This window comes from Haemaphysalis longicornis, unplaced genomic scaffold (genome assembly GCF_048455015.1).
Source record: "Haemaphysalis longicornis isolate Haplotype H1 unplaced genomic scaffold, Haemaphysalis longicornis Haplotype H1 scaffold_4, whole genome shotgun sequence".
NCBI lineage: Eukaryota > Metazoa > Arthropoda > Arachnida > Ixodida > Ixodidae > Haemaphysalis > Haemaphysalis longicornis.
In genome coordinates this window covers 57,793,871-57,806,436 of record NW_027526361.1, presented here as the reverse complement: position 1 = coordinate 57,806,436, position 12,566 = coordinate 57,793,871, and the positions used below count along the sequence as shown (strand labels likewise).

The 12,566-nt window shown below is 47.7% G+C and overlaps 1 protein-coding gene across 1 annotated transcript; it reads left to right on the top strand.

The window, feature by feature from the left end:
• Positions 1–922: 922 nt before the first annotated feature.
• On the top strand, positions 923–11,801 carry LOC144180362 (uncharacterized). The gene is made up of 4 exons (XM_077708723.1): positions 923–1,150; positions 7,414–7,658; positions 9,614–9,949; positions 11,298–11,801. The coding sequence occupies exons 3-4, from the start codon at positions 9,681–9,683 to the stop codon at positions 11,617–11,619; spliced, it is 591 nt and encodes a 196-aa protein (XP_077564849.1). The 5' UTR covers positions 923–1,150; positions 7,414–7,658; positions 9,614–9,680; the 3' UTR covers positions 11,620–11,801.
• Positions 11,802–12,566: the final 765 nt, after the last annotated feature.

Below are 12,566 nucleotides of genomic sequence, written 5' to 3'. Positions count from 1 at the left end.
TTGGTATCACTGAGGCTAATTTTGATGAAAAGACTGGCTCCTGTTTCGTTTAGTCACCCCCCCCCCACCCTAATCCAGCAAATTCTGAGAGAACGGGAGGGGGCGGGGGGCGGCATGTTGCACCTAGCGTCACTATACCCTCCAGGCCACCTCCTGTATTGCAGTCTCTCACAAGCAGTGCAGTACCTTTTGATTCGTTTTTTTTTTGTACCCAATTCACGGCTTTGTTCAGAACTAAACTAGCTCAGGGAAGAGCTGAAACCCGTTGGGATATTTTTGTTCACTTTCTCTACATTAGAGTTGCAGTTAAAGAAGATAAAAACTGGTCTTCGTGACACGTTATTTCCGGCCCCGTGTGGTTCCACTCATTGCCGTGTCTCTTGTTTACTTGTTTTCTGCGACTGCTACTGCAAACAGCCTAAAAGGCGTCACTAGTCATAACAACTGGGATTAGCGCTTTAAAGAACAGGACACACGTAAGAAAAAACATGACTGGCGCTACTTCAACTGATTTATTCACAAGCTACATCTTCGCTTTTATACAATAACGGACTCGATCATGCGCAGCGTGCACCATTTAAAAGACAACTCCCAACCAATCATCGCAACAAATACATAGATAACTGCAGCCGTTAACACTATGTCATACAAGATAAAAATTCCAACACAGAAGAGAAAAGAGCAACAGAAGTATCACTGACACAATCAGTACCATGTTTCTTGATATAAAAGGCCTCCAATATTTCACGCGCCTTTGCGTCCTGGCTTCTGCCCAAAATCTTAATCTCACTTAGCCGTGCGACACAATCCTTACAGTTAGCGCAATGTGCAGGCAAGTGCGCTGCCCCCAATTCTTTATTGCCAATTCATGCTCACGTGCTCGATCATTAATACACCGGCCCGTCTGGCCGATGTAGGCCTTCCCGCAGGACAGCGGAATCTTATACACCACGCCGGTGCAGTGTAACCACGTCATCGTCTGTTTTGTTGGTTGGCCACCGGTGAAAAATAATTTTACTGAGTGAGGACAAAATTTGCTGCTTTGGAGCGCCGAGCTTAATTGTTCGCGCTGGGATGCCGGCCGGACAGACAAACCTCGACTCAGTGCGGATTTTCGCGAAGAGAGTACAGGAGCTGCAGTATCGGTCCGGTAAGCTATTCATCATTTAACATTGAGATAGTCCTAGGTTTGCAGCCGTTGGCAGATTTTCGCGTCATTCTTTGAAAAGTCGACCGGCACCAGGTCAACATAGCCAACACGGTGAATAAAGATAGCAGTTGGCAGGTTTTAAAATTGTAATGTAATTGTAGTGTCGTGTCGGTGACGGCCCCGAAGGGGCGAAGCAAGAGACGTGCGCTCGGGTTGAAGAGTCAAGAAAGGTGATTTATTAAGGCTGACGTCACATATATACACGGACTGACGTCACAGATTAGCCCCCTGGTGGTACAACCACAGACACAGAAACCGAAACCGAAACCTCGGATACTACACTAATGCAATTGCGGTGAAATTTATGAAAATTTGTAGAAGTATTTAGAATGTTATTAGAATAATCTGTCCGATACAGCTTTTTTTTAAAATTAATCTGTACTTCAAATACATTCTATGGAGAGTGTCGTGTACCTGTATCCAAGGCAAAATAATAAAGCATGTTGCCCAGCACTGCTGTTCGCATAATTAAAAAAAAAAACACCGCTAAATGTGGCGTACGGAGGATGCGTTACAGTTGGAAAACACAATTAGTTCCGTTCTGTCCGTGTCGCGTTTTATGAGCTATGCATTTTAACCAACCAGCCAAGCCCTCCTATTTACTATTACCCTATAACACCCATAAAGTCGCAGAGCAGCCTGGCGGTGCACGCGGAATAGAACACCCCGTTAAACACAAGTTATCAACAGGACGCGTGACTGATTTTGTCCAATAGCTTTGAGACAACTTCAGTATCAGGACGTCTTGTTGTTCACAGGCTTTCCAAAAAATAAAAACCGACTTGATAGGGAATTGGCGCGTGTCGCTATGCGAGCATTAAAAGGCAAAAATTTCACTCACCCTACCCCGCCGTTTACCAACCGTACCCCACCACTAACAATTGGTCGCGCATTGACCAAAGTTTTTCAAATCACCTGTGCGATGTTACTATGGCCAAACCTCTCCCAATTTACGATAGTGACCACAAGGCTATAATCCTAACTTGCAAAATTGACCGGCAATAATTGCGAACCCTTCCCATGCTTCGAGTGCACTCTAGCAATTAAAGAACATTGTTTGCTCAAAAATCCGTACCTCTTTAATGTGTCTTAACCCAATACAACCCTCGCGTGAACCCCTGTCCCCGATAAGGGGGGGGGGGGTGAATTTTAATATATTACTAGGGGCTTTATATTCTCTTACACCTTACATTGCCCCTAACATGTACTGCCCGCAAAGCATTTGTGTGCAGCAGTGAAGCCGACTTTATTGAGCTCGGTAAGCAGCGCTAGTATTAAACCAAGAGTATAAAATAGAGGTATATTAGTCCTTTTAAAGACGATAGTCTTTCTTGGGCTACTTAAACCCAGAAATTTTGGTCTGTCCGTATGTCTGTGTGTCTGTCTGTCTGTCCGTCTGTCTGTGACTCGATTCAGCCACCCGGCCAAAGCAAAACAATGCCTGCACAATAGTCTTATATAGTCACAGCTAAATCTACCCGTCTATGTCCGGTGTAATGTTCATACTTGTCAACATTGTTGAATAAGAACAAGACATTACGCAAATATGAGACAACAAATCAATACAGAAGTGATATTTGCAGTGTTCCTTTATAAGAAAATCAAACATGCTTGACTTTTGCGAAATTAAATACTTCATCAACTGCAGAAAAAGAATGCACTCCGCCGTCACCTGCTGTCGCCCGCGCCACTATAGCTTCTGGCGCCATTTTAAGAAATCAACCGGCAACAGTTACGCAAGGTTCCACTAGATAGGTTCCACGTTCTTCTTGCAACGCACGTGGAGTAGGGAAACGCGGTTCTATAAACGTTGAAGTAGGGCGTCTCGATTAAGGCGCGTCTTCGCCGTACGGCAGCGTTCGCATCTAGACACCCGGTTTGGAGCAGTGGAACGCGGGAAATTTAAAATGATTTAAGCAAACCTTTGGTCTCTTTACCTTGGGAGGAGCGCGACGCAAGAGGAACAACATGAGAGGTGAGCGGGAAAGCGAAGAGAGGCATTTACTTCGCAAAAGCCGATAAAGACTATCGTCTTTTGACGGCATTTGCAACGAAAGGAGCAGATACGCGGCCAATTTTTTTCGTAAGATGACACGTCATCACCCCGCTACAAAGGGGAAACCAATAAAAATCATCAATCATTATCATTATCATCGGTATGTCGAGTTTTATTGGGATACAGGGGGTCTCATGGAGGTATGAAATAAAAGGTCCTATAGCGCCTCCTACTTTTGTATCAGACCGTTTATATAGCGCCTGAAAAAGTGTCTTCTCAGTACTGTTTGTCCGAGTACAAAGGGTCTCGGTCTATAGCAGAACGGCTTAATTAAACATTTATTCTATAATTCCCACTTGACATTTTCTTAAAACTGTTTCTCATTTTTATGAATACAATGCGAGTGTGTTGCCATCTATTTCAAAATTTATCAATTGACTAAATCTTGAACCTCGCCTAGTATGTAGCGTGGATCTTTCAGAACGTCGACCTAGATGGCCTACCTGCAGGGAGCTACTCGGCCACAAGGCGCGTAAGCTGCGCAGAAAACCCAATCTACACAAACGGCGTTTGCTAAGCCCGAAAGCGCGATAAAAGCCATAGACTGCGCTACATGGAACAACGGGCGGCAACAAGACGTTCAGCGGAAGACAACGCAGCGCATTTCATGCAAGAAAGACAGCTAAGGTGCAGAATGAGGCAGAGATAAACGTTTTTTATCTGGTAGGCTATTCTAATGTTCTGATACGATTTTTAATCTTAATATTCAGTTTACTTTCCCTTGGCGCCAATTTGCAGTTGACGCATGCGTCAGCTACACATTGTCACCAATTGACTCCAATTGATGCAAATTGACGTCAAAATTAAATTTACTGTAACTGCAGTTGCAGTCAATTTGCAGTTATTACGACGTATTTTTTGTTTGTTTTCGGAAGCTCCTAAAAGCTTCTACCTACAACTACTTCCTTTCACGTTATTACAATTTGCAGTTATTGCAACGTATTTTTTGTTTGTTTTTGGAAGCTTCTAAAAGCTTCTACCTCCAACTACTTCCTTTCACGTCGACTTTATATTAGGAGTGGCTTAATTTACGTCAAAATGCAATAAAGGGGAGGTAGCGTCCGTGAACGAGCCCTTTCAGTGATGGCCAAATCTATTAAATCGTACAGTGACCCACCCGCTGCATTTCACGGAAAGATTTACTGAAATCTTTAGCGTCGGCCATGCGGTCACACACGATTTCCGGGCGAGACAATGCCTCCTGTGAATGCCTCTTGAAAGGCAAGAACCAGATCACCATGTAATAAAAGTCCGAGTATATTTAAGTACTTCTTAAAGGAACACTGAAGGCAACAGGCAAGTTGGTTTCAAATGAAAGTCTGACCTTCCAATTGATATTTTCGCATTGATTCGGTGCTGAAAAATGCCCTAAAGAAACACTAAAGGGAATTTTTCAAGCAATTGTTTTTGTTTGCACTGCGTCGACTGACTCAAATAAACACACTTTTCATCGTTTATCCGGTCGATAAGGCGGTATTAATTCTTACAAGCCCGAAAGAAGAACTATTATGCGCGGTCTGTGGTGACCGCACCAACTAACAGCAGTGACGTCAATACAAGGGGCTATGTGATTGGACGATGTCCAAGATTATTATTCAAACCTGTTTCGGTTTCGGTTCTGTGAAATAACATGCTTGGTATCCGATGTTATGGTTGGCTAGGTATTCTCGATATCTCAGTAATCGGCATACCGCGCTTTCGGTTGTAAAATGCGCCCGATAAGTCTACCAGCACGGCTTGGAATCGTAACACTGACTAGCCGAGGCATACGCAGAAGATGAGCGCCCTCCGCGTCACCGGAGACGCTCAAATGCGATGCGCTTTTCTCCCAACTTTAGAGTTTGCCTGGCTCGTGACTGTATCGTAAAAAGCCTGTTCGCACCAGGCCATGGGTCGGCTGATTCGGGACTGTACCCGCAAGCAGTCGGTGCTTATGGCAACAGCACGCCAACGAGAACTCGCTAGCGCGTCGGTGTGTCTGCGCGCGTTCTGCGAATTCGCTCATGTAGCAATGAACCTTACAGCGCAAAAATGATTAATTCAGTATAGAATATATTGCCCAAACAAACAAATAAATCAACTTAAAAAAAAGAGAGATGCGTTATCGAGGATTCGAACTTGCGAATTGCAAAACGATGCATTTAGTGATCCGGACCACTCGACTTTTTTTGTCGTTTATTGGTGCGCGAAGCACTTAAAAAAAAAGTGTGTGTGTGTGTGTGTGAAGGGGGGGGGGAGCTTACTAAAGATCAATATGACTTGGCGCTTACATAAAGGTTTTTCCTCTATAACGCAGGCAACATTACAGAGGTAGCACATTATAGAGCCCAGATTGGGAAGGAACGTATATAAACGTGGAAAATTGGGCATGGAAATCTAGGTAAAACAGCGCAGAAAAGACAAAGACACAGAGAGATACACGCAGCGCAGTCCTTGTCGTGTATCTCTCTCTTTCTTTATCTTTTTTTGCGATGTTTTGCCTAAAAACATACATCCCAACACAGCAAGACATGCTTCATTAAAAGCATCACCAACGCACAATACATGCAGTACGCAGCAGCGAAACCATAATACACGTACATTTACATACACATTGCACAACACATCGCACACTTTTCACATGTCCATAACATTCGCGTGATCACAAACCCACTAGAAAGTATTACACTAATCGCATATCATGCAAGTAGGAACAATGAGCTTGTTATTTGTGTTGATAACCCACAGCAATGTGAGCCTTACCTGTGTTTTGTTATTCCGTCACATGTACCTCTGCAAGTGCAACTTCAGTTTCAAGTTTCGTAAGAAGTTGTAGAATAGCACAAAGAACAAAAAATAGCGCTTGAAAAGAAACAGTACGGCGCGTATGTTTGTTCTGGTCTGGCAACCATTTCAACCCGTTTCAAACGCTACCAATAGGCTGCGGTCCGTGGTCGTTGACGCAGAAATGGGCAGTTTAGTATTGATTGATTGTAGGGTTTAACGCGCTGACGCTACACAGGCGATGAGGTGCGCCGTAGTGGATGGCTCCGGATTAATTTTGACCACCCGGGGATCTTTAGCGTGCGCCGAAATCTCGAACACACGGGCGTTTTTGCTTCTCGCCTGGATGAGAAAAGCGGTCGCCACGGCCGGAAATAGAACCCGCGTCCGGCAGTTTAGTATCACCGCCGCCGTCCTTTACCCTTGGGCATCAGTAGAAAGCGTCCGCAAATGCGGTGGTAGCGTTGAACCGGGCGCCGGCGAGTCACACACAGTAAACGTGAAGCGGTGCCTACAGAACGTGAGCCAAACAATACACGGAGCCATGTGTTTTCGTGTCGCGGGCATAATAATAAAAAAAGACAGTGAAAGGCCAAAACAGCAACACAGCGCCGGCGTTGCACAGAGCCGTCATGTACGCCCTATCGGCGAAAGGCGCTGTTCAACCAAGGAACGGTGTCGTTATTGGCGTCGGCGCCGTCGGCAGATCGCAGCCGGCAGGGGATAGTTTCTCCCCTTTTTCGGTGTTTGGTAGCGGGCGTACAGAGGGCGTTACATGTAATGAGCTAAAGGGAGAAATTCTCTCCGCTGGGAGAGAAAACCCGCGATTTTCTCCCTTTTTCTACCTTTTTTTCTTAGAGTGTGAAGCTTGTCCTCCAAGCAGCAGTAGCGTCGAGGATCTAGCTCCTGGATCTCCAGTAAACAAGACAGCTGTGACGAGAACTGTACATTTACATTTGATTTATTTACAATGCAACTTCACCTCCGGCAAACGCCGGTTAGTTCACGAAGCCGGCTGGCTACGGTCAGGTTCCGTCGGCCATGTTGTTTGGCCGCTGATCATCTCACGTTTTGTACTTTCGTCCCGCGCGTTGGGGAAGGGGGCGCGGAGTCTGCATCGGTTTAACGGTCACTGCTCTTTTGTCGACAGGTGCGGACTCTCCCACAAAAAGGTAACTATCACACAAATCAGTACCACTCGATCGAAGCCGCGAGGAGGGCAAGTGCCTGTCGGTGGTTTACTCGAGTCTTGGGTTCGAGTAGCAGGGCGCCATTCGGTCTACTGCAGGGTGCACGTTCGCGACGCACGCTTAAACAGACTACCAGCGTTAGGGAGCCGGGGCGTTAGGGAGCTCAAGGTGGTTCCCGTTTCCCTCCCGCGCAGGTTCGGCTTCTGCTCGTGGCCGACCCGCGGCTGCCGTTCTCTCCCGGCCTGCTCGAGTGGCCGTCGTCCTGGGACAGCGAGCGCTTTGTGCGGCGCACTTTCCGCGCCGCCCTGAAGCACGTGCAGCCGCACGCCGTCGCCTTCCTCGGGGACCTGTTCGCCGAGCCGCCCGATCTGCCGTCGCCCAACGTGACCGGTCCACTCAGGGATCGCTTCGAGCAGATCTTCGCGCTCAGCGCGTCCGTGTACGTGCGCACATCTTCACCCGTCTATTTGTACGGGCTGTCGGAGTCGATGGAGCTTGTCACCGAAACGAAAACCGAAACACAGTAAAATTAAGTTACAACTGCGCGTGATGGGTAGTCCAAGGCTCCAAGAACTTCATTTGTAACTGATATTCCCTAGCGCAATTTGCCCTAGCGCAAGTTGCCTAGCGCCACTTGCGGCGTCCGCTGAAAACCCCGGGAACGCAAGGCGCTGCCCCACTTTTAGCGTTCGAGCGGGTGGCGCGTCCCGGCGGAAGCCGGCGTGAGGTGCGGCATGCTCTAGGTGGCATGACGCCAGCCTCGTAACCCCGAATGCACTGCGAAACCATTCCTTACGCGCTCAGCAATGACATACCCGTTGTGCTGGTGGGAGATGAACGTGGACGTCTCACGGCCTGATGCGACCTGACTGCTGTCCTCGTGGTCGAGCGGTTAGGGTTGGTGTGTTACACAGAGAGTACGGTGCCTACGACGCGGGAAGGAAACGGACAGCCCCATGTTTGTCCGCTGGAACTAAACTCTCGTCCTTCCAAGTTTCATTCAGCTAAGTACCTAAAAAGTATGCTGAATCACAAATTGCAGGACAAACGTGTTTTCTTTCGTGCACTCCTTGCACTTCTCCGAGCTTTGCTGGTCATCCTTCTTCACAAAGTGGATGGGGCACGGGATTTTTAGACTGTCGTAAATGATTGCTCACGCCTGGAGCACGTCTTATTACAGAGCCTTTATAGACGAAGGCCATTTTCATGGGCTTTGCTGTATTTTTTTGTAGCTGCATATTGATCCACATTGTGCCCTGCTTGAACCATGTGAAAATTTCCACAGCCTTCACGGCCTAAGAAATTGAAGCACTCTTCGGGTGCTGTCAGCAGCCTACTAAAATGAAGCTTAAATTTAAACTGGTCTGCGCGAAGGTGAGGGTTGAGTTCGCATTCAACCCTGCTCTGCGAACGCGTATTGAGCTCGTGCTCGAGACATCCTTGATGAAATTGCAAGGACGTGCTGGTCAGGCCAGAAGGGCCGCAAAGGACGGGCAACCGGTCAGTCAGACGTGCAAGGGAGGGTGTACCTGAGGACAGCCTGTACCGGTGTACCTGAGGGTGTACCGAGAGTGGAGCAACGCAGACGAGGCAGAGTTAGATCATAGGGATGTTACGACGTTGCCATCCCACCGCTGGCAGCAGTTGTTACCTACAGGAAGGCGTCCCGTAACCGTACTCCGTCGCCTCTGTTAATGCGTATGGTAGCGTGGTGGGGAGCGGCGAGCAAAGGTTGCTGCCTTGGTGATGACGACAAGAAGTCGAAAGTAAACTTAACTGGTTTACTGCATAGTGAGAGATGAGCCGAAGCAAGACAAGAACAATGCCCTTCCATACGAGGTTACAGTACAGGAGTCGAGCAGAACGGGACCATGGATTCGCTGCTCCAAAACGAATGAATTTCGCGCTCGCAGGCACCCCGTATTTATGCCCGACGCGCTAACAGTCAAACAGGTCTTCTAATGCTTTCTGCACACAGCTAGAACATAGTAGAGCCACACACCGCACTCTTTCCGAGTTTGTGAGGGGCCGGCAGACTCGCTGAGTCAGAGACGGGAGAGGAGATCTCGGCTTCGGCATCCGCCTCGCCGGGACAAGCTCAAACTTTAACCGCTTGCTGTCGCTGCTACGGCTTGAGTCGCCGGCAGCGAGGCGCCCACGCGGAAGGCGCACGTAGTTGTAGGCTCTGCCACAAAGCACAATAGCACTCCGCAAATTGCAGGACGCGCGAACATGGTAGCGGCGCGCAGAATCGTAGCGGGGGCAAAGAGTGGATTCGGATGATGCAGGTAGGATCGCACAGAAGCTGTTAGGAGAGGCCTTCCCCTGCATGCAACCAATAGTGATGACGGTAGCGCTGATAATCGTACCATCGTCTGCTCTGGGCTTCCACAGCGTGTCCGTGGTGCTTCCCGGAGAGCTGGACCTCGGCTGGGACATAGAGGCCCCGGACACAAAGGTCATGGCGCGAGTTTTCAGGCGCGAGTTCGGCGCCCCTGGTCTGCGCTTTGTGGCCAAAAACTTTGAGCTCTACTCGGTCCACTGGGATGTCTATGAGCAGCCGCCTCGAGACGTCCGCATACCGGCCAAGGGCTCCGTTCGCGTCATGCTGTCGCACGCGCCGGTTATTCCGCTGCTCGATGTGCGGCTCAACTGGACGCTGGCGCGAGCCAGCCCCGACGTCATCTTTTCGGCGCACGAGCTCTCGTCAGCCCTCATCCGGGCCACCAGGTGAGCACGACGGAGCTGAGGAAAAAAAATGTGAGCGCGCTGTTTTGGCAAACGGGAACTGGTTGCTTTCAGAAAAACAAAACTCCGTCTAAACTTCTGTCGTAAATTCTTGCAAGAGAGTCTGCGCCCGAATAAAGCGTTAATCGCCCTTAGGTCACGCCAGTGAGAAAGTATATATTAAGTATTTGGAAACTCAGTTATCGATGACGGGAAAGGGCACCGCAAAAGAATACGAGGAAGAAAGAAACAGGACCGGAAGAAGGCGCTGAAGCAGCCCTCTTTGCGGTGTTCCCTTTGCTCTGCTGCTACCTTCCCTACACCATTTGGTTGGCTCTACGGAGTACTTGAAGGCCAATGAACTCCTGGTGCTGTACATCAAGCAATAAAAGGACCTGAGTGTCGACAGACACGGTGATACAGAATATAGGGTTGTTGTGTCACAAACAAACCTATATTTAAAAGACGTTTGAATGACCTGTATTCTATCAGCTGAGTGAAGTATTTCATTCCATGTACAATGTTCCATATATTTCGCTACTGTCTTGTAATAATTTTTCATGGGTCATCTGTTCACTGTAGCATTTACAATTTGTCATTGTCGTGTCGTATATGTTTTGAGTACGTGTTTTATTACGAGTACGAACGCGCTTACAGATTTTTGGCTGTATTAATATCTTTATTCCTTTGCACACGCGTTGCCAAGTTGTCTTATGTTTGTCATTTTTGTTTGTGTTGTAGTGCTCATGTACCACTCGCCTCAGTAATGCTTCTGGGGCCATGAGGGTATCTTGAATGAATGAATGAATGAATAAATGAATGAATGAATGAATAAATAAATAAATAAATAAATAAATAAATAAATAAATAAATAAATAAATAAATAAATAAATAAATAAATAAATAAATAAATAAATAAATAAATAAATAAATAAATAAATAAATAAATAAATAAATAAATAAATAAATAAATAAATAAAAAATTTAATAAATAAATAAATAAATAAATAAATAAATAAATAAATAAATAAACAAATAAATAAATAAATAAATAAATAAATAAATAGGTGGCTCAGTGGCTAGGGCGTTATGCTGCTGAGCACAAGGACGCGGGTTCGATTCCGGCCGTGGAGGCCGATTTTTTGATGGAGGCGAAACGCAAAAACGCCCGGGTGTACGAGACTTCGGCGCACGTTAAAGATCCCCAGGTGGTCAATATTAATTCAGAGCCCTCCACTACGACGCGCCTCATCGCCTGCGTTGCGTCGACGGGTTAAAGCCTACAATCAATCAAATCAAAACTCTCTCTCTCTCTCTCTCTCTCTCTCTCTCTCTCTGCATGATGCTTCAGGCAGAACCCTACGGACTTCGCGAGCATGGTGAACGCCGAGCAAGGTCAGCTGGAGCGGCACCTGGTGTCGAGGGAGGACTACCTCGAGTTCGTGGTACCCTCGTGCTCGGGTCGCGTCACGTACTCCCCGGGCTTCGGCGTGGCCCTGTTCACGATGTCGGACGAGCCCACGTTCGACTACGCCGTGCTCTGGACGCCCGCGCGGGCGCTCCACCTGTGGGGATACGTGGCCATCGGCGGCTACGCGCTCGTCATCCTCGTCGTGCCCCTGGGGCAGCTTGCGCGCATGCGCTGGACTTGGCGCAAGAGCTTTATGCGCTGACTTTTGCCTTGGGTGACCCTTCGACGCCACCTCGCTGTCACCCGCCATGCGCCGATCATGGACTACATACTGTTTGTCTGAGAGTGTTTTCTGGTTTAGTTTTATAAATTTCCAATACGCCACGTTTCCACTCGAAAATGTTTTTTTTTTTGTATCTTGCAGCAGTACAACACAATTGAAAGTTTGGCGACTTGGGGATACATTCTGGGAATAAGCGCGAAAAGGACGAGACGTATAAAATAACACACAGGACGGTGTGCTACTAGCAAATGGTATTTTATTGGGAAGGAACAGGCATATTTCCTGAGAAAAAACGCCCCCCCCCCCCCCCCCCCCAAGAAAAACAAATTAAAAACAGTACGAGGTACGCAGCATGGTCACTACACGCGCGGTGGCCAAAATTCCAGTGCAGCATTGTGCAGTCTCAGCGAAGGTTGACGAACGCACACCAACCCCTCCCGGCTGATACGGTACGCTTGTGCTCTCTCTCCTTGGGTTCTCCCCTTATGTCCGTGGGGCGAGGTGGCGATACATTCTGAGAATAAGCAAGAAAAAGACGAGACGTAGACGGGAAGAACCCAAGGAGAGAGAACACAAGCGTACCATATCAGCCGGGAGGGGTCGGTGTGCGTTGTCAACCTTCGCTGAGACTGCACAATGCTGCACTGAAATTTCGGCAACCGCGCGTGTAGTGACAATGCTGCGTACCTCGTTCTGTTTTTATTTGTTTTTGTTTTTTCTGGGAGTTTTCACACCATAAATGCCTGTTCCTTCCCAATAGAATACCAGTTCCTAGTTGCGCGCCATCCTGTGTGTTCTTTTCTACGTCTCGTTTTTTTCGCGTTTATTCCCAGATTGCAGCAGCAGCAGCCGCAATTTGCCATGGGTGAAGAGCGTGATTCAAAGGCTGATGATATGATGAAAACGTGGGTGTGTTCATAGGGGTA

Bases quoted from the DNA above. Each gene is read 5' to 3' on its own strand.
- LOC144180362 (XM_077708723.1), top strand. From the start codon at position 9,681: ATGGCGCGAGTTTTCAGGCGCGAGTTCGGCGCCCCTGGTCTGCGCTTT. The intron at 9,950-11,297 runs GTGAGCACGACG...ATGATGCTTCAG, and splicing joins GCCCTCATCCGGGCCACCAG to GCAGAACCCTACGGACTTCG.